Source organism: Eptatretus burgeri, chromosome 13 (assembly GCF_056783735.1).
Source record: "Eptatretus burgeri isolate ZD-2024b chromosome 13, Ebu_testis_v1, whole genome shotgun sequence".
NCBI classification, from domain to species: Eukaryota; Metazoa; Chordata; class Myxini; order Myxiniformes; family Myxinidae; genus Eptatretus; species Eptatretus burgeri.
This window is the reverse complement of record NC_140973.1, coordinates 41,796,012-41,818,460: the sequence shown is the minus strand read 5'-3', so window position 1 is coordinate 41,818,460 and position 22,449 is coordinate 41,796,012. Positions and strand designations below refer to the sequence as shown.

The 22,449-nt window shown below is 50.4% G+C and overlaps 2 protein-coding genes across 5 annotated transcripts in view; one reads left to right on the top strand and one right to left on the bottom strand.

Moving 5' to 3' along the window:
* Positions 1-4,931, bottom strand: part of MARS1 (methionyl-tRNA synthetase 1) — a 74,517-nt gene extending 69,586 nt beyond the window's left edge. Inside the window, exons 1-2 of one of the 4 annotated variants that reach the window (XM_085852190.1) lie at positions 4,885-4,931; positions 4,561-4,693 (exon numbers count right to left, since the gene is read on the bottom strand). In XM_085852190.1, coding sequence (XP_085708316.1) covers positions 4,561-4,663 — 103 coding nt within the window. In that variant the 5' untranslated portion in view covers positions 4,664-4,693; positions 4,885-4,931. Of the gene's footprint in view, positions 1-4,560; positions 4,694-4,808 lie in introns of all 4 variants that reach the window. The other 3 variants (XM_085852189.1, XM_085852192.1, XM_085852191.1) reach the window with 3 other exon arrangements.
* The window catches only part of NBR1 (NBR1 autophagy cargo receptor), a 129,864-nt gene extending 111,973 nt beyond the window's left edge, over positions 1-17,891 (top strand). Inside the window, exon 19 of the transcript XR_015050710.1 lies at positions 17,208-17,891. The gene's annotated coding sequence lies outside the window, so the exon portion shown is untranslated. The remainder of the gene's footprint in view (positions 1-17,207) is intronic.
* Positions 17,892-22,449: the final 4,558 nt, after the last annotated feature.

Genomic DNA, 22,449 nt, shown 5'->3' with positions numbered 1-22,449 from the left:
GACGCGATCAGTAGTTCGTATCGGCGGGGAAAGCGACAGGACGTCCGCGCCAGAGTAGGAGCCAGGCCGGAAAAACGGAAGGCCAAGCCCGAAGGAGTATGCATCTACTGCGGCGAGGTGGGCCACGGCAAAACGCCTCAATGGCGCGCCAGACGCGCCGAGTGCCCCGGATACGGTAAAAAGTGCCGGAAGTGTGACCGCCAGAATCACCTCGACAAGGCGTGCCTGGGCGGCCGATCGGCAAGACCCCCATCTAAGGAGACCGACGGGATGTACGACGAGCAGACGGCAGCCTTCGTCGAGCTATGCACGGTCACCATGGCCAGCACAGAGGACGAAATGCGCACGCTTCCCCTCGCTCACCACCTGTACGATGATATGTGCGATAAGTGGATGAAACGCATATCCGACCCGCAGCCATACGTCAACCTCACTCTCACCAACAAGCGCGAGGATTACAAAGCGCTGGGTTTTAACCTCCTGAAACACACCCGCGCGGTAACCCTACCCGCTATGGCAGACACGGGGTGCCAGAGCTGCCTGATCGGCATTAAAGTCGTCCAACAAATGGGCCTGAGTACCGAGGACCTCATACCTGTATCCATGACCATGAAGGCCGCAAACAACAGAGGAATTCGTATCCTCGGAGCCGTGGTAGTCAGATTCGCCGGTAACAGTGATGACGCTCGGAGATTGGAGACGCGCCAAATCGCGTATGTGACGGACTCTTCAGACCGCATCTTCCTCTCCCGCGCGGCCTGCATGGACCTGGGAATGATCTCGGACAGATTCCCGACACTCGGAGAGGTGAATCTGACAACCTCGGAATTGTGCGACTGCCCGCGACGCGCGGAGCCGCCGACCAAGCCGACCGCACTCCCCATGCCAGCGACCGAGGCCAACAGAGAGGCACTACAGTCACATTTACTCAGGATGTATGCTCAGAGCACATTCAACACGTGCCCACACCAGCCACTACCGAGAATGACCGGCCCGCCACTACGTCTTATGCTCAGTGAGAACGCGACACCGGTTGCCCATCACACTCCCATCTCCGTGGCCATACATTGGCAAGATGAGGTAAAAGCAGGCCTCGACCAGGACGTTCGGCTCGGCGTGTTGGAGGAAGTACCCGTCGGCACGCCGGTGACATGGTGTCACCGCATGGTAATTTGCGCGAAAAAGAATGGCAAGCCGCGACGCACCGTCGACTTTCAGGCCTTGAACAAGCATGCGTTCCGCGAGACCCACCACACCCAATCCCCGTTCCACCAGGCGAGACGCGTACCTAACGGGAAGCGCAAGACAGTATTCGACGCATGGAACGGTTACCATAGCGTCCGCCTACACGAGGATGACCGCCACAAGACGACCTTCATCACTCCACGGGGGCGCTACCGGTACCTATCTGCCCCACAAGGGTATATGGCATCGGGGGACGGTTACTCACGACGATACGATGAGATCGTCGCGGACATTGGTAACAAGACCAAGTGCGTAGATGACACGCTCCTATGGTCAGACACGATTGAGGGAGCTACTTCCAGGCGGTCCAATGGCTGGATATATGCGGCCGGAATGGAATCATCCTCAACCCGGAGAAGTTTGTCTTCAGCGCACCCACGGTGGACTTCGCGGGCTTCACCATCACCATGACCGACGTGCGACCGTGCAGCCGCTACCTGGAAGCAATCCACGATTTCCCACAACCGCGTAACATCACCGACGTCAGATCGTGGTTCGGGCTTGTCAACCAGGTGGCATATGCCTTTAGTATGGCCGAACGAATGCAGCCATTCCGGAAGCTCCTGAAAAGTGGAGAACGCTTCCAGTGGTCCATGGAGTTAGAGGACATATTCCGCGAGTCGAAAGACGTGATCGTACAAGAAATCGAACACGGTGTCCGCATATTTGACAAAACTAAGCCAACATGCATCGCCACGGACTGGTCGAAGGAGGGAATCGGATTCTGGTTGCTTCAAAAGCACTGCCGATGCGTGCCAGTTAGACCATTCTGCTGCACTGATGGATGGAAAATAACCCTGGTCGGCAGCAGATTTACACACGCGGCAGAATCCAGATACGCGCCCATAGAGGGCGAGGCTCTCGCAGTCGCGGACGCCTTGGACAAAGCGCGCTACTTCGTACTGGGCTGCGAGAACCTGATCGTTGCGGTAGACCACAAACCACTGCTGAAACTCCTTTCGGACAGAGCACTTGACGACATACCCAACCCCCGCCTCAGGAACCTCAAGGAGAAGACCCTGCGTTATCGCTTCCGCATCATACATATCCCGGGCATGAAGAACAAGGCGGCAGATGCCATGTCGCGCAGGTCAGTTGGCACCACGCGACCTCCACTCATGAACCTTCCAGATGACAATGCCACCATAGCGACCCACCTCCAACCAAGCACGCACACCGACGTCCTGTCCCTCCTACGCCAAACTGAGCCGGAGTATGACGACGACGTCGAAGACAACCTGGCATGGTGTGCCGCGGGCCTCGAATCATTGCGATCAGTAACATGGGATCGCGTCAGGGAAAGCCACCAGCAGCGATGGCGATATGCACATATTGGAGGGAATGACAATGAACGGCATCCCCGACTCAAAAATCGAGATGCCAGAGACAATTCGCGACTATCACCAGTACCGCGAGAACATTACATCGACAGATGGAGTGATCCTATACAAGGACCGAGTAGTCATACCACCCTCACTCCGCGGCGATGTGCTGAGCGCCCTACACGCTGCCCACCAGGGCGTATCAATGATGACCGCCCGCGCAGAATCCTCTGTATTCTGGCCAGGCATGTCGGCCGACATCAGCGCCACTCGGAAAAACTGCGAACACTGCCACCGGATGGCACCATCACAGCCTGGAGCGCCACCAACTCCACCTATTCCGGTCGTTTACCCCTTTCAGGCAGTGTGCTCGGACTTCTTTGTACACAGGGGTGCACACTACCTTGTGACAGTGGACAGATACTCGAACTGGCCGATCATCTCAAAGTCGACGGGTGGCGCCGCCGGACTCATAAACCACTTACGTCGTGCCTTCGTGACGTACGGGACACCAGAAGAGCTCGCGTCGGATGGGGGACCGGAGTTCACCTCCACCGAGACCAGGTCATTCCTGCACAGATGGGGCGTACACCACCGCTTGTCATCGGTGGCCTTCCCTCACAGCAACTGTCGCGCGGAGATTGGAGTTAAGACAATGAAACGACTTATCACGGACAACACCAGCCCGCAGGGAGAACTTGACACTGACGCTGTGCAGAGAGCGATACTACAATATCGTAACACGCCTGACCCTGACACGAAGATCTCCCCGGCAATGTGTGTCTTCGGCCGCCCGATACGCGATTTCATCCCAATTATCCCCGGGAAGTACAGACCGCACGACACTTGGCATGAGACCCTGAAAGCGAGGGAGGAGGCCCTCCGCAAACGTCATATCCGCACAGCCGACACCTGGGCAGAACACACCAAACGCCTTCCGCCACTTGCTGTAGGGGACCAAGTCCGCGTACAGAACCAGACAGGATTCCACCCCAAAAAATGGGACAAGACAGGCAGTATCGTGGAGGTACGCCAACACGACCAATACGTGATCAAGATCGACGGCTCGGGCAGAGTCACACTTCGGAACAGGAAATTCCTGCGCAAGTTTAGCCCAGTTCGCAATGACCAGCTGCCACCCCGGTCTATCTATGATGATCTAGCAACCCGCATCACTGTACCTGCACCCGTTGTAACACCGCAACTGCCTGACCTCGACAGCGAACCCGTGACATCTGCGACGCCAACGGGGCCCACGCCGGCACTGACGTCAGTATGCACACCCCGGCGCAAGACGACACCCGTTTTAGACACGCCAGCAGCACCAGGACGAGGCACACCGAGGCGCGCGATCCTTCAGACGCCACCATCGGCCCCTGAAACCCCGAGAGCCCCATCCCCACTGGGGCCCGGTGTGACACCACCAGCACCAGCGATAGGTCAACGCCGATCCACCAGAGCGACCAGCGTGCCTGCCTGGCACAAGGACTACTCCATGGAATAGTCACACGATGGGCGATATAAACTTTTGTTCATTCATTAAACTTAATATTTTCTCAGCCTTTATCTATTAACATAATAAAGACTCGGAGGGAGATAGAGAACATTGTACTTTACGGTACTTCTACATATCGACGGTCCCCTGTGCCAGTGCGCATGCGCAGCCTGACCCGGAGCCAGGGATGTTGTGGGTGTTTCAACCTGTTCAATACTTGTTTGATTATTGTCGTTCCACGCTAATAAAGTGGTCGAACAAATTGAACTCTGTTCTTATTTAACATTCATAAAATCTGGTCTCATCTCGATAATCAGGCCAACAATTAAAATTATTCATCACTGAGACACAAGGACGAGACCGACGCACGAGGACGAGACCGACGCACGAAGACGCGACCGACGCACGAGGACGCGACCGACGCACGAGGACGCGACCGACGCACGAGGACGCGACCGAGAATCTCTGGAGTCCTTCCACACGAAGTTCCGCCCTTACCGCAATGAGCTGGCGAGAGCACCTCGGGTAGAGAACCGCACAACGCGGCGGCGGAAAGTACTTTGATCCCCGTGGGCTCTCCAGGCACCAAGTGTAACTGCATGGCGGGCTGCGAAAAGCAGGGAAACCTCGACTGGGTAGTGAAGGGCAGAGGACAAGAATAATAATAATCATCCGCCCCGAAGCCCCCGATATACAGTATATGTATATATATATATATATATATCGAGCGTATAAAAATTAAAAACCTGAGGTGAGCAAAATATCTCCGGGAGGAGAAGACATTCCCAAAACTCTCAAGAACACACGGAATACTCCACCCACCGAGGGAAAACGTTCTCCAGCATCGCACGAAACCAAAACGCCCTCAGAGCTTCTTTTGATGATTATAAACAGAAAAGCAAACAACTCGCTGCCCCCAGGGCATTTCTAATTCACAAAACTTTAACCGACGAGAAACGTGATGATGAAACTTTTCATTCAATGTCTTCATCAATTAAACTTTAATGGAGTAAAAACATTATTTATTTCTCTTGTTCCTTTCCAACACAAACACTTTTCGAAGTCGTTTGTGATTTAAATGTAAACATAATGAACCCATAATATAAAAGGTGTATGTGTATGTGTATGTGTATATATGTGTGTGTGTGGTGTGGTGTGGTGTGGTGTGGTGTGGTGTGGTGTGGTGTGTGTGCGTGTGTGCGTGTGTGTGTGTGTGTGTGTGTGTGTGTGTGCGCGTGCGTGTATGTGTGTGCGTGTGTGTGTGTGCGTGTGCGTACATGTGTGTACATGTATGTGTGTGCGTGTACGTATACGTGTGTGTACATGTATGTGTGTGTGTGTGTGTGTGCGTGCGTGTATGTGTGTGCGTGCGTGTATGTGTGCGTGTGCGTACATGTGTGTACATGTATGTGTGTGCGTGTACGTATACGTGTGTGTACATGTGTGTACATGTATGTGTGTGCGTGTACGTATACGTGTGCGTACATGTGTGTACATGTATGTGTGTGCGTGTACGTATACGTGTGTGTACATGTGTGTATATGTATATGTGTGTATGTGTGCGTGTGCGTACATGTGTGTACATGTATGTGTGTGCGTGTACGTATACGTGTGTGTACATGTATGTGTGTGTATGTGTATATGTGTGTATGTGTGCGTGTATGTGTGCGTGTATGTGTGCGTGTATGTGTGCGTGTATGTGTGCGTGTGTATGTGTGTATGTGTGCATATATGTATGTGTGTGTATATGTATGTATGTATGTGTGTGTATATGTATGTGTGTGTGTATTTGTGCGTGTATGTGTGCGTACATGTGTGTACATGTATGTGTGTGCGTGTACGTATACGTGTGTGTACATGTGTGTATATGTATATGTGTGTACATGTATGTGTGTGCGTGTACGTATACGTGTGTGTACATGTATGTGTGTGTATGTGTACATGTGTGTATGTGTGCGTGTATGTGTGCGTGTATGTGTGCATGTGTATATGTGTGTATGTGTGCGTGTATGAGTGCGTGTGTATGTGTGTATGTGTGCATATATGTGTATATGTATGTGTGTGTATATGTATGTATGTGTGTGTGTGTGTGTGTGTGTGTGTGTGTGTGTGTGTGTGTGTGTGTGTGTGTGTGTGTGTGTGTGTGTGTGTGTGTGTGTGTGTGTGTGTGTGTGTGTGTGTGTGTGTGTGTACAGAGACATGACAGAAGTCAAGAATCCATGATTTTAAAAGAATTTATTTATTAAACATTTAAAGTACATTTGATCCCTTTTAATACAAACACTAGTATTTGGTAGACTTGCCATTTGCAGATTTCAATACTTTTACACTTTCAGGTCGAGAACTCACGAGTTCTGAAATTTTATCTTGTGGGATTTCTGCCCAGGGTTCACACAAACGGGTTCGTGATTCTGTCTGTGATGTTGGTTTTGTGGACTTTTTCCAGACATCTCGATCATATATGGCCCAGAGGTGTTCAATGGGATTCATGTCAGGAGACTGACTTGGCCATGGAAGTCGCTTGATCCCATTTCTGTCCTGCCATTCTTTGGTCTTTTTTGCAGTGTGGCATGGAGCTCCATCTTCCATGAACAGTGTTGTTTTTGACCCTCTGACCAGTGGAGAAGACGAGAAGTCCATCCTCAAGGATAGAAATGTGTATCGTGGAGTTGATGTTGCCAACACTCCACAAGCTCTGACCGACCAGCGCTCCAGATTGCTCCCCAAACAATCACTGAAAAACCACCGTGTTTGTCAGTTGGCTGCAATCGGTTCAAAGAGAGCTCTTGACGGGGAAGTCTCCAGACCCAAACATGTCCACTGTCAGAAAATTGAGTAAATTGGGACTCATCTGAATAAAATGACAGTTTTGCCACAACTCCAAGGGTCTGTTGGCCATCTCGTCAGCCGACTTCTCTCTCTCCTTTGAATGTTGGTTGGTCCAAGAAGAGGTTTTCTCCGAGCTCGTCTCCCATTGTAGCCCAGTTGATGAAGGCACTGCAAGGAAGTTCTTGAGCTAACTTGGACCTCCTCTGCAACATCTCTCAATGGACTGCTTGACAGCTCGAAGACACCTTTCTGAGGGCCCAGATCGACTAGAACGGGAAGCTGTGGATTCCTTGCCTTCGCTGGTGAATTGGACAATCACCCGATTGACCGTAGAAAGCGGAATGCCAAGGTTCTGAGCAATCTGACTTGAGCTGATTCCACCTTCTGATTGGCCAATAATTTGTCCTCTTTGAAAATTGGAAAGGTCTTGTGCTCCCTGGGTTCGAACCATAGTTAATTGTTGTACATGACTCGTTTCTGCAAAAATCTCTATCTCTATCTCTATCTCTATCTCTATCTCTATCTCTATCTCTATCTCTATCTCTCTCTCTCTCTCTCTCTCTCTCTCTCTCTCTCTCTCTCTCTCTCTCTCTCTCTCTCTCTCTCTCTCTCTCTCTCTCTCTCTCTCTCTCTCTCTCTCTCTCTCTCTCTCTCTCTCTCTCTCTCTCTCTCTCTCTTTCTCTCTCTCTCTATCTCTCTATCGACACTGAGCATGTCCTCACAGCATCAAGAATGAACAAGAAAGTTGTTGTTTTTGTTTTACAAGAAAGTATGGTCACGAGTGTTGTGGAATCGGGCTTATCCGTCGAGCCCGACATTTTCATTCCAGTTTCTCCGCTCGATTCTCTATTAGTAAAAGTTATTATTTCCAATATTCCACCCTACCTGCAGAATGAAAAAAATAGTCTTACCCCCCACCCCCCCCCCCAAATCACTAATTATTAATTTGCAAACGAAAAATTGTGGAATTTTTCTGGAATGGCATGCACCAGCTTCGAGCATATCTTCTGAGTCTCTCACCAGCAAAAGACGGTAAAAGGCTTGTGGACATTACCAGCAAAATACTGTCCTTCCGGCTGACGACCTTACGTCAACTTCTGTACAAGGAAGTCCTGTCTTGGCGGCCCATGGCTTCGTGTTTGCTGCAGAAAGCCGGTAAGCTCAGGTGTGGTCCCGAGCTCTTCCTACTTGACCTGCGGCGAATCGACACCTCAGTACCGCCCTCCTTCTACCAAAGTCTCCAGAATGCCAGTCAGTGTGTCATTCCAGTACGAAACAAGGATTCATATAAATGTTGTAATCTTACGTGTGAACCTGTCTTTTACAACATCCTGTTCCATCATGTCAGGTCAGGTTCGATCTGTGACCTGCTACAGGTACCATGTAAACCTGTACTAACCTGTTCCATGGTCGGGTTGTCGGCGACAAACCGGCTCCCTCACCAGGTTTTTTGGTGAGGAGGGTGTTTGGATATGGACACCCAGCAGGATTAAAAACAAAACCTGTCAAAGGGCGGAGGAGATCCTTGTGAGCCAACGGCCATCCATATCTAGTGCCCAACTGTGTCTGCGGACGTCCTCCTACAGTTGGGTTACTTTTTTATTAGGAGGTTGGTGGCAGGATTTGCACTCCGGCCACTGTAAAACCCTTCATTCCGTAAAACACAAAAACGCAAAAAAAAATCTGAAAACCCACTCCATGGGAGTACCTCCTGTGCAGCTTCCCTTCGCAGGGCAGCTCACCGGATGACGGGATTGGGGCAAAGCCTTCGGGACCCCCAATCTTTGATGATAAGAGGAAAACCACGGGGTAACATCCCTGGGTCAGATTGCGGGAGAGTGTGTCGGAGTGGTGCTGAGGTGTCGTCCACCAGACGGCGGTCTCCTTGGGTTAACCTGAGGCGGTCCCTTCGGGTGGATGCCTGGAATGTCCTTTCCCTAAGAGAGGATGATCACCTGTCTCTGTTATCATCTGAGCTCAAGCATTTGGACATCGGGATTGCAGCTCTCTCTGAGGTTCGGAGACCGGATTGCGACAAGATAATGGTGGGTGATTACACCTACTATTGGTCTGGTCGCTCTGATGGTTACCATACCCAATGAGTTGCTGTAGCTGTGTCCAATAAGCTGATCCCAATGATAATTGAGGTAACACCGGTCAACGAGCGTATCATGAGATTAAGGATTCATCACTCCTTAGATGTCATTTCCCTGGTCTCTGTTTATGCTCCGACTGAGGCGAGTGATCTCACCGTGAAGGATGCATTCTACGCCACGCTCGAGTCTGTGGTTGATCAGTGCCCCAGACGAGATACACTTCTTGTCTTGGGGGATTTCAATGCATCGACTGGAACTGATAGGGATGGTTATGAGACACGTGTTGGTCCCCATGGGTCAGGAACTATGAACCAGAATAGCACTAAGTTCCTTGACTTTGCAAGAAGTCATGGACTTAGGGTGGCTGGTTCATGGTTTCAGCGCCCACAAGCTCATCGCTGGACTTGGTATTCCAACGCTGGTGGTGTGGCAAAGGAGATTGACCATGTCCTCATTGACGGTCATTGGAGGATGATCCAGAACTGCAGGGTCTACCGGAGTGCTCAGTTCCTCAATACTGACCACAGGCTTGTTGTAGCAACTCCAAAGCTGCACCTTAAATCCTGGAGAATGGTACCATCCCAGCCTAGGCTGGATGTTGGCAAGCTCAGGGATGAGAGAGTATCTGAGGAGTTTGCGAACAGGCTGAGTGGACACTTGGGGAGTCTGGGTGCTTTGGGGGGTCCTGAAGAGTTGTGGAGTGCCTTCAAGACCACCGTCCTTGATGTTGCCGGTGGATGTCTTGGAGCTCACCGCAGGGCAAAGAAGAATTTTGTTTCTCAAGGGACACTGGAAACCATTGCCCAGAGTCGCAGGACCAGGCTGAATGGCAGAGCTGAGCTGTTCAGGGAGCTGAGGCGTAAAACTGTACGTGCACTGAGGGTGGACAAGGAGGCCTATGTGCGAGGAATCTGTGAGGGGGTAGAGCATCACCTGTGGACAGGTGATTCTCGTCCCGCTTACAGGGGAATTCGCGCATTGCGTTCATCCAAGCCCATCCCTCGGAGCACTGCAGTTCGAGCAGAGAGTGGTAGGCTCTTGACAGAGGAGTCTGAAGTGAAGGCCCGCTGGGCCGGTTACTTTGAGCGGTTGTACCAGGCTGATCCCCCAGCTGTCGAGTTGGACGTCAAGGGTGTTACAATCCCTGTTGCTGACCCTCGAATCAACTGTGGTCCACCTTCACTTGTGGAAACATGGGCTGGGGTGAACCAGTTGAAACGGGGTGTGGTGAATGGAAGGTCGTGACGTGTGATCACATGTTGCCTGGCTCGAGCACAGAAGAGATAAAGCTGAGGTTCGGCTCGGCCGCGGGGTTTGTCCCAGGGGCATTGCCGTTTTATGTCGGCGGCTCACTTGGTGCTCATTGAATGGTGAGAATACTGATTGATATATAATACTGATTTATTTTGCGATGATTAGTTGCGCGTGTATACCTTACTGCTTATGTACTCCATGCTGCGTCTGTATTTCCTGGTGTGCCCGTAGAAGCGGCTTCAATCAAATGGAATAAAGCCTAAACTCTGAAGGTTCTTCTCTCGTCCTCATTTCAATTTATTCCATTTGGTTTTCTCGGCTCTCTCAACCAACGATGGACAAGATCTACAAACCCGAGAGGTTCGACGCAGACCCAAACGCGACTGACTCAGAAATGAAATGGTCGCATTGGTTCTGTTCCTTCTCACACTATCTGACCATCATCGAAGAAGGAGCCGACAAATTGGCCGCCCTCGTGAATCATGTCTCGCCCGGCGTATACAGGCTCTTCTCGGAGTGCGACACTAAGGAAGCAGCGATCGACGTGCTGCAGGCGCTCTACGTGAAGCGCAAGAACGAGGTATACATACGACATCTTCTCAACACACGCAGGCAAGCAGCCGGGGAGACAATCGATCAGTTCCTGCAAGCTCTGAATCAGCTGGGAAAAGACTGCAGCTTCCGGGCCGTAAGCGCCGAGGAACACCGAAAGGAAGCCACACGGGAGGCATTCATCCAAGGACTTAGATCAGCCCACATACGGCAACGCTTACTAGAGAAAGCGCAACCCACTCTTGACAAGGTAGTTGATCAGGCTCGAGCGATGGATACGGCTCAGCAGCAATCTGAGTCATTTGGGACACCGATGCTGCTAATGAACGCTGCTGCGATGGGAACTCAAGGAACCCCACTGGCACAGACACAGCCAGACATAGGGGATGGAGAAACACCCGAGGAGCCGGATACACAGGCCACGTCAAGCTCCTCAGCAACTACTCCGGTTGGTAAATGCTTCTTTTGTGGGTACAAAAGGCACCTCCGCCAAAAATGCCCCGCCAGAGATGCCACATGCATGAATTGTGACAAGAAAGGGCATTATGCCAGGGTATGTAAATCTACTCTAAGGAGAAATAAACCCACTTCTGCGGCTCTCTACTCGCAAAATAAACTAACTGCAGCCTCCCTGGGGAATCTATCCAAGGCTATCATCAACGTACGAATTAACGGGCATATGGCTGAGGCACTGATTGATACCGGTAGCTCTGATAGTTTCGTCAACAGCTCGCTAGTGAAGGGCAGGAAATGGAAAATCCACCCGACAGACAATACGGTATGCATGGCCGCCACATCACTGCAGTCCCGCGTACGAGGGTACTGCAATGTCGAATTGGACGTAAAAGGGTACACGCATCGGGATGTAAGGGTACTGGTGCTTCGTGATTTATGCGCAGACGTAATTCTGGGTCATAATGTCCTCAAGCAGCACACGAGCGTCGAAATACCCTTTGGAGGAAGCAAACCTCGTCTGATTTTAAATGCCTTGACTACCGCGGAGGTAACGTCCCCCCAGCTGTTCGCTAACCTGTCGCCGGTCTGCAAACCGATAGCGATCAAATCGCGACGATATACCACTGCTGACATGAATTTCATCACTTCAGAAACCAAGCGATTACTGGAAGAGGGAATTATAGAACCGAGCGATTCGCCATGGCGCGCACAGGTGTTAGTAACCAGCAGTCAGAACCATAAGAAACGAATGGTTGTCGATTATTCCCAAACGGTCAATCGCTTTACCCAACTCGATGCCTACCCCCTGCCGCGCATAGACGAGATGGTCGAACGCGTGGCCAATTATAAGATATTCAGCACCATCGACTTGCGAAGCGCCTATCACCAAATTCCCATCCGAGAGGAAGACAAACCTTACACCGCATTCCAGGCAGGTAGACGCCTCTACCAATTCAGGAGAATCCCGTTCGGTGTCACGAATGGAGTAGCTTGCTTCCAACGGGTTATGGACGACATCATCTCAGATGAAAACCTCAAAGACACTTTTGTTTACGTGGACAATGTCACAGTGTGCGGTAGGGATCAGGGGGAACATGACATGAATCTGGACAGATTCTTGAGCATTGCTAGAAAATATAATCTGACTCTCAACTACGAGAAATGCGTATTCTCGGCAAGGTCAATTGACCTTCTCGGCTACACAATAGCCGACGGCACGATTAAGCCTGATCCTGAGCGATTGTACCCACTTCGTGAGCTACCCCCACCTCAGGACCTGCAGACAATGTGCCGGGTGATCGGCATGTTCGCTTACTATGCGAGATGGATTTCGCAATACTCCGAGAAAATACATCCCCTAGTGCATTGCAAAAACTTTCCACCAGATGCCGCTGTTGTAACAGCTTTCCACAGCCTCAAAGATGATATCAGTAATTCCGTGGTATTATCGATCGATAGCTCGGTGCCCTTCGTGGTGGAGACCGACGCTTCAGATCACGCGATAGCTGCTACGCTTAATCAGTCTGGGCGACCCGTCGCGTTCTTCTCGAGAACTCTCTCTGGAAGCGAGCAGAGACACTCGGCGATAGAGAAGGAGGCGTACGCCATCGTCGAAGCCCTGCGTAAATGGAGACATTATTTACTGGGAAACCACTTCACGCTCGTTACGGACCAACGATCCGTGGCATTCATGTTTGATGGGAAAAATAACGGGAAAATTAAGAATGAAAAAATTATGAGATGGCGAATAGACCTAGCCTGCTATAGTTACGACATTGTTTACCGGCCCGGGAGGGAAAACCCTGCTGCAGACACCTTCTCGCGGGTCTACTGCTCGGCGGTAATCAGTCGGGCTTTGCAAGACCTCCATGTGTCTCTTTGCCACCCGGGGGTAACCAGAATGGCACATTTCGTACGCATACAGAACCTGCCCTATTCTATTGAAGATATTAAACAAATGAATGCTTCATGCCCTGTTTGTGCTGAACTAAAACCCAGATTCTATGGTTCGGCTTCTGGCAGACTGATCAAGGCCACTTCTCCCTTCGAGAGACTAAACATTGACTTCAAAGGGCCCCTGCCGACCGAGACAGACAACAGATACATATTCACTGTTGTTGATGAGTATTCAAGGTTCCCTTTCGCGTTTCCGTGCTCGGATATGACCTCGGGCACTGTCGTGAAATGTCTTTCTGACCTCTTCGCTATGTTTGGGAAACCTTCGTACATACATTCAGACAGAGGGCCGTGTTTCATGTCGGCCGGGCTAAAACAATTCCTATTAGAGCACGGCATAGCAACTAGTCGAACGACGGGTTACAACCCACAGGGTAATGGGCAGGTGGAACGATATAATGGAGTTATTTGGAAAGCCGTAACTCGGCGTTGAAATCAAGAGGACTGGGCCCCGAGCGGTGGGAGGTTACCCTTCCCGACGCTCTGAATTCCATACGCTCTTTGCTCTGCACGTCCACCAATGCAACTCCTCACGAACGAATGTTTACTCACCAGCGGCGTTATGTTGACGGCCAATCGGTGCCCAGCTGGCTAACCCATCCCGGAACAGTGTTCATGAAACGCCCGGTACGACAAAGCAAGTATGAACCCATGGTGGAAGAGGTCGAACTCATCGGTACGAATCCAGAATACGCTCATGTCAGGCTCCCGGATGGCAGGGAGACCACTGTGTCGGTTCGTCATTTGGCTCCCTCAGGCACTCCTCCCGCAGGTACACCACCATCTGGCACACTTCCCTCTGACATCCCCTCCCCAGGTGTTCCCCCCCCAGGGACTCCACCCGAGAAGGGTGATGACGGAGCTGCCGCGTTCCACCCGAGAGCGATCGGGGAGTCATCTCCGGCACGAGTCGAGGCTCACCAAGAGGATCGGAAGCCTCCCTCAAGTGAAACCGCCATCTACTCCCGGAGAGGCCGACGAATAATACCCCCTCGCCGACTCAATCTGTAAAGGGGATTATCGGCATCCTCGATGCTCATGCTCCTATATGCTCGTTACATAATATATCGATGCTCATTACCATGCTCCTACAACTCAAAATAATCCTCACTGCTTGGCATGTATGCTTCTGTAGTTTAGATAGCTCGCATTGCTTGAAATGTATACTCCTGTAGCGCTGAAGTAATCATGGTGCGTTAGCTGGGCCTCTAGTTACATTTTAAAGACGATGAGAGAGTATCTGAGGTAACAGCTTGGTAAATGGAAGGTCGTGACGTGTGATCACATGTTGCCCGGCTCGAGCACAGAAGAGATAAAGCTGAGGTTCGGCTCGGCCGCGGGGTTTGTCCCTGGGGCATTGCCATTTTATGTCGGCGGCTCACTTGGTGCTCATTGAATGGTGAGAACACTGATTGATATATAATACTGATTTATTTTGCGGTGATTAGTTGCGCGTGTGTACCTTACTGCTTGTACTCCATGCTGCGTCTGTATTTCCTGGTGTGCCCGTAGAAGCGGCTTCAATCAAATGGAATAAAGCCTAAACTCTGAAGGTTCTTCTCTCGTCCTCATTTCACGGGGCAAAGCTCCAGTGATCTTCGGCATCCATGCTGAACTTCTCAAGGCTGGTGGAAATGCTGCACTCATGTCGTTGCATGCAGTTCTGTGCTCTGCCTGGAACACAGGCATCATCCCAACTGACTGGAAGAGGGGCTTTGTTGTCCCTCTCTGGAAAGGGAAGGGTGATCGCCAAGACTGCAACAACTACCGAGGGGTGACGCTGCTCTCAGTGCCGGGCAAGGTCTTTGCTCAGATAATTCATGATCGGGTTCGCCACCATCTGCTTGAGCACCAGCGTCCAGAGCAGTCAGGCTTTACACCAAAGAGGTCAACGATTGACCGTATCCTGCCCTTCGTGTCCTCACCGAACGCAGATGAGAGTTTCGGCAGGGGCTGCTTGCAGCCTATGTTGATCTCTGTAAAGCGTTCGATTCAGTGAATCGGGATCTCCTCTGGAGGATTCTTGCTCTTCGTGGGTGCCACCAAAACTGATCGATCTGATGTCTGAACTCTACTCTGGTACTGAGAGTGCTGTGAAGTGTGGTGGTACCATCTCTGACTTATTTCCAGTTGTTATTGGAGTTCATCAGGGGTGTGTACTGGCCCCTACACTTTTCAGCACTTGTATGGACTGGATTTTAGGGAGGATGTCAGAGAGATCAAGCTGCGGTGCATCGTTTGGGAATGTCAAGATCTCGGACCTTAATTTTGCAGATGATGCAGTCATCTTTGCGGAGTCTTTAGACATCCTTTTGGGGGCCCTCGAGGTGCTGAAAGAGGAGTCGGAGCCGCTGGGATTACGGGTTTCTTGGGTCAAAACTAAGATCCAGGCTTTCGGTGACATCTTGGATGCTGCTGTCTTGTCTGTGTCTGTTTGTGGTGAGGATGTTGAGGTCGTGGAGAGATTCACTTACCTTGGCAGTGATATTCATGTCTCTGCTGGCTGTGAGTCAGAGGTCAATAGACGTCTGGGTCAGGCCTGGGGAGTCATGGATTCACTGGATCATGGGGTGTGGCGCTGCCGGTACCTGTGCGGGAGGACGAACGTCCGAGTCTTCAGGTCCTTGGTACTTCCAGTCTTGCTCTATGGATGCGAGACTTGGACTCTGACCAAGGATCTGAGACGGAGACTTAATTCCTTTGGTACCAGGTCTCTTCGGAGAATCCTTGGCTATCGCTGGTCGGATTTTGTGTCCAACGAGCGGTTGCTGAGAGAGACTCGGATGAGATTTGTTGCCTGCATGGTCCGTGAGCGTCAGTTGCGGCTGTATGGACATGTGGCTCGTTTTCCTGACGCTGATCCTGCTCACCAGATTCTCTCAGCGAGGGAGTCTCATGAGTGGAGGAGGCCAGTGGGCCGACCACATGCCTCGTGGTTGCAGCAGGTTGACCATCATCTCAAGGAGATGGGGATGGGCCTGGCATCTGCCTGGGGGATGGCCAGACGGAGGCCCCTGGAGTACTGGCGGAAAGTGGACGCAGCGACGTGCTGTTCTGGCACATGCTCCCATACCTGACCTGACCTGTTCCATCATGACTACCAAAGCAGGTCCCTAATTCAATCCTTCATTGAATCTGGTTTCTTCCTTGTGAGGGACTTCGTCAATCATACTTACTAGCTGAAACCCCGTCACAGACGGATTCCGTTCATTCAACCATTCTCACCAGCTCACACACACTCGAGGGACATGGACTGGACAGGATGTGCTTGCCCCTGCCGACTCATCCCCCGCCCCTGCCCCATTCAATTTGCTTACCCCCCACCCAAAAATGTAATTACCGCAGCCCCGCCTCTTCACTCCCTGCCCCCCCTCTTTTGATTCCCCGCCCCACTTGCCCCCGGGCCCCTACCCCCCTGTCCACCCCCTCACACTCAACTCCGCCTCATTCAACCCAGCCCCCGCCCCATTTCCCCCTGTCTCCCGCTTTCAATTTGCTTCCCTCCGCCCAAAACTTTGCTTACCTTGCCCCCCGCCTCTTCACTCCTCGCCCCCATCTCAACGAAAAGTGTTTATTCTGCTTCAGAGTTGAAGTTTGACTATTGCCACTATGTGCGACGCACTCTTACAGGTACGAAGTTTCTTTCAGTCCAGGTCACAGTACCGAGAAAAACGTGACGCGACTGCTAGGAGGAGCACAAAATTGGTCCTTCAGTGTTAATATGTAGATTCTGGATGGCAGAATCCGAACAAGATTATAGAAGTCTGCCATGTCAAGTCAGCTCGTTTAATTGGACATCTCCGTTCAATTGTTTAAATTTTCAATTATTTTAATTTATCATGGCCTCCATTGCATGGTGCTCAAGATACAAGTACAACACATCCTGACTTACCTGACTTTTGTTTTTTCTAGCGCTCCATCCACAAAGCCTTTACAAACCTGGACAAAGACCGTTCTGTATATGCAATGTCTTAATGTTGTTATTTCTGCCATCCCCGATAGGACGCTGACCATCCACTGGAAGGGTCTTCTGCTGCATCATCTCCTGTCTGGTCCTCCATGTATACGTCACCTGTGTCTAAACGTGCTGGAGACATACAGTGGAGGCTCACACACTACTCCTTACCTGCAAACGTGTTTTTAAAAAGACTGAACCTTGCGTTATCTGATGAATGTCCTGTTTGCCGACACTCCCAGGACATTTTCCATGCTTATGTTGGATGCAAAGGCTGGTTCCGCTTTTTCAACTCTTGAATTTTCTTTTCCAGAGATTTGGTTTGTGCTTTTCTTTCCATAATTTTGTGCACTGTTTGCCTGAATCTTGCAAAAATGTTGGATCTGAAATTGCAAATTTCCTGCTCGCTGAAGCAAAACTCTCAATCTACATGATTCAGAAGAGAATGATTTTGGATGTTCATTTAGAAGAACACAATGTCTTACTCGCCTTTAAAGGTTCTGTACGTGCCGGTCTTATAATGGAATTTTATTTTTACCCAGAGATGCCGCAAGTTAATGATTTCATTCAGAAATGGTGCAAAGTTGAAGTTTTGTGTAAGGTGGAGGGAGATTAATTATCTTTGCTACTTTAATGAGTTATCATGGATTCCTGTTCCTTGATTGTTCATCGACATTGATTGAAATTGTTTACTACTTGTTTCTTTTGTAATAAAAAGATTTCAAAACTCATATCTCCATCTCCATCTCCATCTCTCTCCATCTCTCTCCATCTCTCTCTCTCTCTGTTTGACTTATTTCAGTTTGGCACCTTCTTTTCTGAACCGGAGAAAAAGGAAGTGATAACATCGCCATCATGGTGAATGCACCCTCTCGTAGTGAGGTGTGCGAGGGATTAACCAGGAAGCATGCGTTTGTGTGCGTGCCTCCTGAAGGAGTTCCGGTCGAGAATGTTATCCTCTTGGTAGGGAATATAATCGGTGATGAACATATTCGTGCCGCATCGCGTATGAATCAGAAAGTGGTTGTTTTTGTTTCTGATGTTTCACTCGCCCATGAGGTCATGAGTACGGGAATAACCACAGAAAGCGGTCATTTTTTAATGGTGTCGGCGTTGATAACCCCCTCAACGAGAGTAGTGATATCTATTGCTTGCTGTAGCTCTATAGCATAAATTTATTTGCCTGCAACCACCGGAAGTACTGTTGGGCATGATCCAGGCAAAATTGTTGGATTTTTTGGGGGGAGGCCATCACTGGATACGGCCAAATGTAATATGCCGTACTTCGTTCAATGGAGGTCAAAACCTAGTTCATGTGAAGTCCCGCATCATGGCTTTTCACTTGTCCTCCATCAAACGCCTGCTATATGCTGAACACCTGCCAAACCACACCTTGGCCTGTCACATTTTGCAACAAGCAGGCAGTTTTGGCTATGGTCTCGAAGTATTCCTGACACCTCACGGTTGCAGATACATCGGTACTCCCCTTATTTTATCAGAGCCTTCTCAATACCTGGAAAGGACTCCCTATGAGTTGCAAAGTGGATGCATACTCCCCAGGGATGTACGAAGTTGAGCTATTTGTTAACTCTCTCTTTCCTGATATATTCAGGAGTCGTGAATTGTGCCAGCGGTTCAATGACGTGGGCATAAACAAAGTAAGGCACCTTCGGCCAAACTGTGGTGTAGAGTGGAAGACTGTGGAGGAAATCTCAACTTCAACAGAGATTCGATACAAGAGGACACTTGGACTAAAAATGAGGAAAGTTGTGCAAAAAAATCATCAATTACGACTACTATGGACTCAAAATGCTCATGTTCATCCTGATGAACCCTATTTCCCTAAACTGCTCTTTGACTGTTCTCCCAGAGATCTCTCCCCTGTTAGGACAGGGACAAATGAACGACATACTATTGCGGGGCCGGGCGTCGGTTGCGAGCACGACCGCTAGGTGGAGCAGTAGGGTCGACTCTACCGAACACCCGGAATCTAGATCGTACCTTTCGGAAAACTCCGAGGGTACGCATCCCTTACAGGACCGTGAATTGTCAATAAATCAACCACGTGGGACAGGGTTATTTGCCAAACTTCAAAATACCTAGAGGCCCACGTGGCGAGCTACCGAGGGTTCACACCCTCGACGGAACTCAAACGGGAGGAGTCGTTTCCGTGCTCGACCCGTGCGTAACCCGAGCGGATGGTTGCCGAGCTCCCGTCGGTCTCAAATGCACCCCATTATGGCGACAACGGCCTTCTTTAATTCCCTAACACGCACACCGTGCAAAGCTAATGAAGAAAACACAGAAACGAGCTGATACACTTAACAGGGGATTTATTTATAATTGGGGGGGGGAGGGGGGAGCACACAAGGAGCAGAGTTATCCGACTCTAAGAAATGCAATGTACAAAGAGCAAGCACTTAAAAATTTCTACTTACAGACACACACACACACACACACACACACACACACACACACACACACACACACACACACACACACACACACACACACACACACACATACCCAGAAGGACATGGACCTTCCCGCCTCGTGCGGTTTGGCTTCCCGCCTCGTGGCTGAGACGAGCGAACCAGGCCAGCGTCGAGATGCGGTCACAAGAACCAGGCGCCAGCGAGACGCGATCAGAAGAACCAGGCGCCAGCGAGACGCGATCAGAAGAACCAGGTGCCAGCAAGACGTGATCAGAAGAACCAGGTGCCAGCGAGACGTGATCAGAAGAACCAGGCCCAGCGAGACATGATCAGAAGAACCAGGTGCCAGCGAGATGAGAGCAAAAGAACCAGGCGCCAGCGAGACGTGATCAAAAGAACCAGGTGCCAGCGAGACGCGATCAGAAGAACCAGGCGCCAGCGAGACGTGATCAGAAAAACCAGGCGCCAGCGAGACGTGATCAGAAGAACCAGGCGCCAGCGAGACGCGATCAGAATAACCAGGCGCCAGCGAGACGTGATCAGAATAACCAGGCGCCAACGAGACGCGATCAGACGAACCAGGCGCCAGGGAGACGTGATCAGAGAACCAGGCGCCAGCGAGACGTGATCAGAAGAACCAGGCGCCAGCGAGAGGCGATCAGACAAACCAGGCGCCAGCGAGACGCGATCATAAGAACCAGGCGCCAGCGAGATGCGATCAGAAGAACCAGGCACCAGCGAGACGCGAGCAGAGGAACCAGGCGCCAGCGAGACGCGATCAGAAGAACCAGGCGCCAGCGAGACGCGATCAGAAGAACCAGGCGCCAGCGAGACGTGATCAGAAGAACCAGGCGCCAGCGAGACGTGATCAGAAGAACCAGGTGCCAGCGAGACGTGATCAGAAGAACCAGGCACCAGCGAGACGCGAGCAGAAGAACCAGGCGCCAGCGAGACGCGATCAGAAGAACCAGGCGCCAGCGAGACGTGATCAGAAGAACCAGGTGCCAGCGAGACGTGATCAGAAGAACCAGGCCCAGCGAGACGTGATCAGAAGAACCAGGTGCCAGCGAGACGTGATCAGAAGAACCGGGCACCAGCGATATGCGAGCAGAAGGACCAGGCACCAGTGAGACGCGATCAGAGTCCAGAGCTCCGTTCAGCGCTTGTCCCGACAACCAAATTTCTCCTCTTGGTCCGATCGTGCCGCAACCTTATTCACCCTTGTCCAGGGGAGGGGGAGGGGACGCCTCCTCCCTCCCTGCTCTCCCTCACTGGACGGTTTTGGTGCGCAAAATGTGCTCGTCACCCTGTAATTGGCCACAATGGGCGCCAAGGCCATTGATTGGACTGGGGCAGGGGGGGGGGCGTAACGGCCATCCGGCGGATCGCCCTCCAAACAGGCAGAGGAACATTATCCTGCGTGGGCTGTGGTCATTGGACAACTGCCGAGGAACTCGCTCGCATCTCCCTGATTGGGCGAGAGCTGCCGCGAGGCTCCTCCTTGAACTCCGCCCATCACGGGCGCCATGGCGTTGGCCAGAGCGAGGTGACGGTGAGGGTGATGCTGGTGTTGTTGTAGAAGATTTATGGATGTAATAATAAAAACCCTAACTCTCAAAATAACCCCGCAGCGCATAAACATTTAATTACCCATTAAACAAGGGACGGGACCTTAACTAAAAACACACACTTACCGATATAACTGAGCTATAGGTCCTGTATGTTGAGTGCTCATGGCTTCCAGATTCGTAACAATACTGCCAACAGCAAGAACCTGTACAAGTTATGTTTGAAGATAATTCTCGGCGTTTCACCATGAAATGGAGTGTCACGTTAGAAGAGGCTACTTCCTGCCGGTCCCCTCACTGAACCTGTGTGGGAATCAGTGTATTGTAAACTAATCGCCAAAAGAACAGGAGATCTCCAGTGGCACCTTGCCCACTGGATCATCCCATGTAACACATATGTCAGGAACTTTGCCCCAATATCTGCATGCTGCCCATTTTGCTCTGTAAACGAGGACTTATTTCATTTTTTTATTGAGTGTGAAAGACATTCCATTATTTCATTGGTTAAATTTTCTCTCAAAATGAATTTGACTTTTAATTTTCAATCATTTATTTTGGGGTGCAAAAAAGAATGCCAACATGGCAAAAAGTATGAACTGCTGTGTTTTTTTGTTGGTTTTGCAAAGGTTGCTCTATATTTATCGAGAAAGGAGAAGAGAAATGGTAAACCCCTTCAACAATGCAATGTATTGTAATCTTTAGTGCACTTGTTTCCGCAAGGTTAAAAGTTGAATTTAAGTTTTCCAAAACCATGGATATTGTTGATGATTTTGTGGGAAAAATGGTGCTTGGAGAGTGTTTGCGAGGTGCATGAAAATTATTTGGCATTATTTGTTTTTGATCATTCTTAAAATGATGTAACCTGTTTCAAATTTGTAGTGTTGCTATATTTTTTCAGTTTTACTTTTCTGAGATTTCAAATAAACATTTTTGTTTTCCTCTGTTTTCTTGGTGTTTTCTGATTTGTAAATTGTACGTACATATATTTTTACTTTTGTAATAAAAGGACTTCAAAAGTCTCAGTCTCAGTCTCAGTCTCAGTCTCTATTGTTATGGGTACCGGTTATATTATAAGGGGGTTAAACTCCGTTTCTTCTCGGAAGAGCCGGACCTGGGGCCACCGCTCACAATTAACTTCGTGGTACGGTGGGTTGCTTTAGAACCACGAATGCCAATCAGTTAACCACGAGTTCCCGTGGCCACCGTTTAATTAGAGGTCACGTGGCGTCCTGAACGGGGAGCACGCCCTCAACAAAGCACCAATCTTATCTTGATTAGATCTTAAT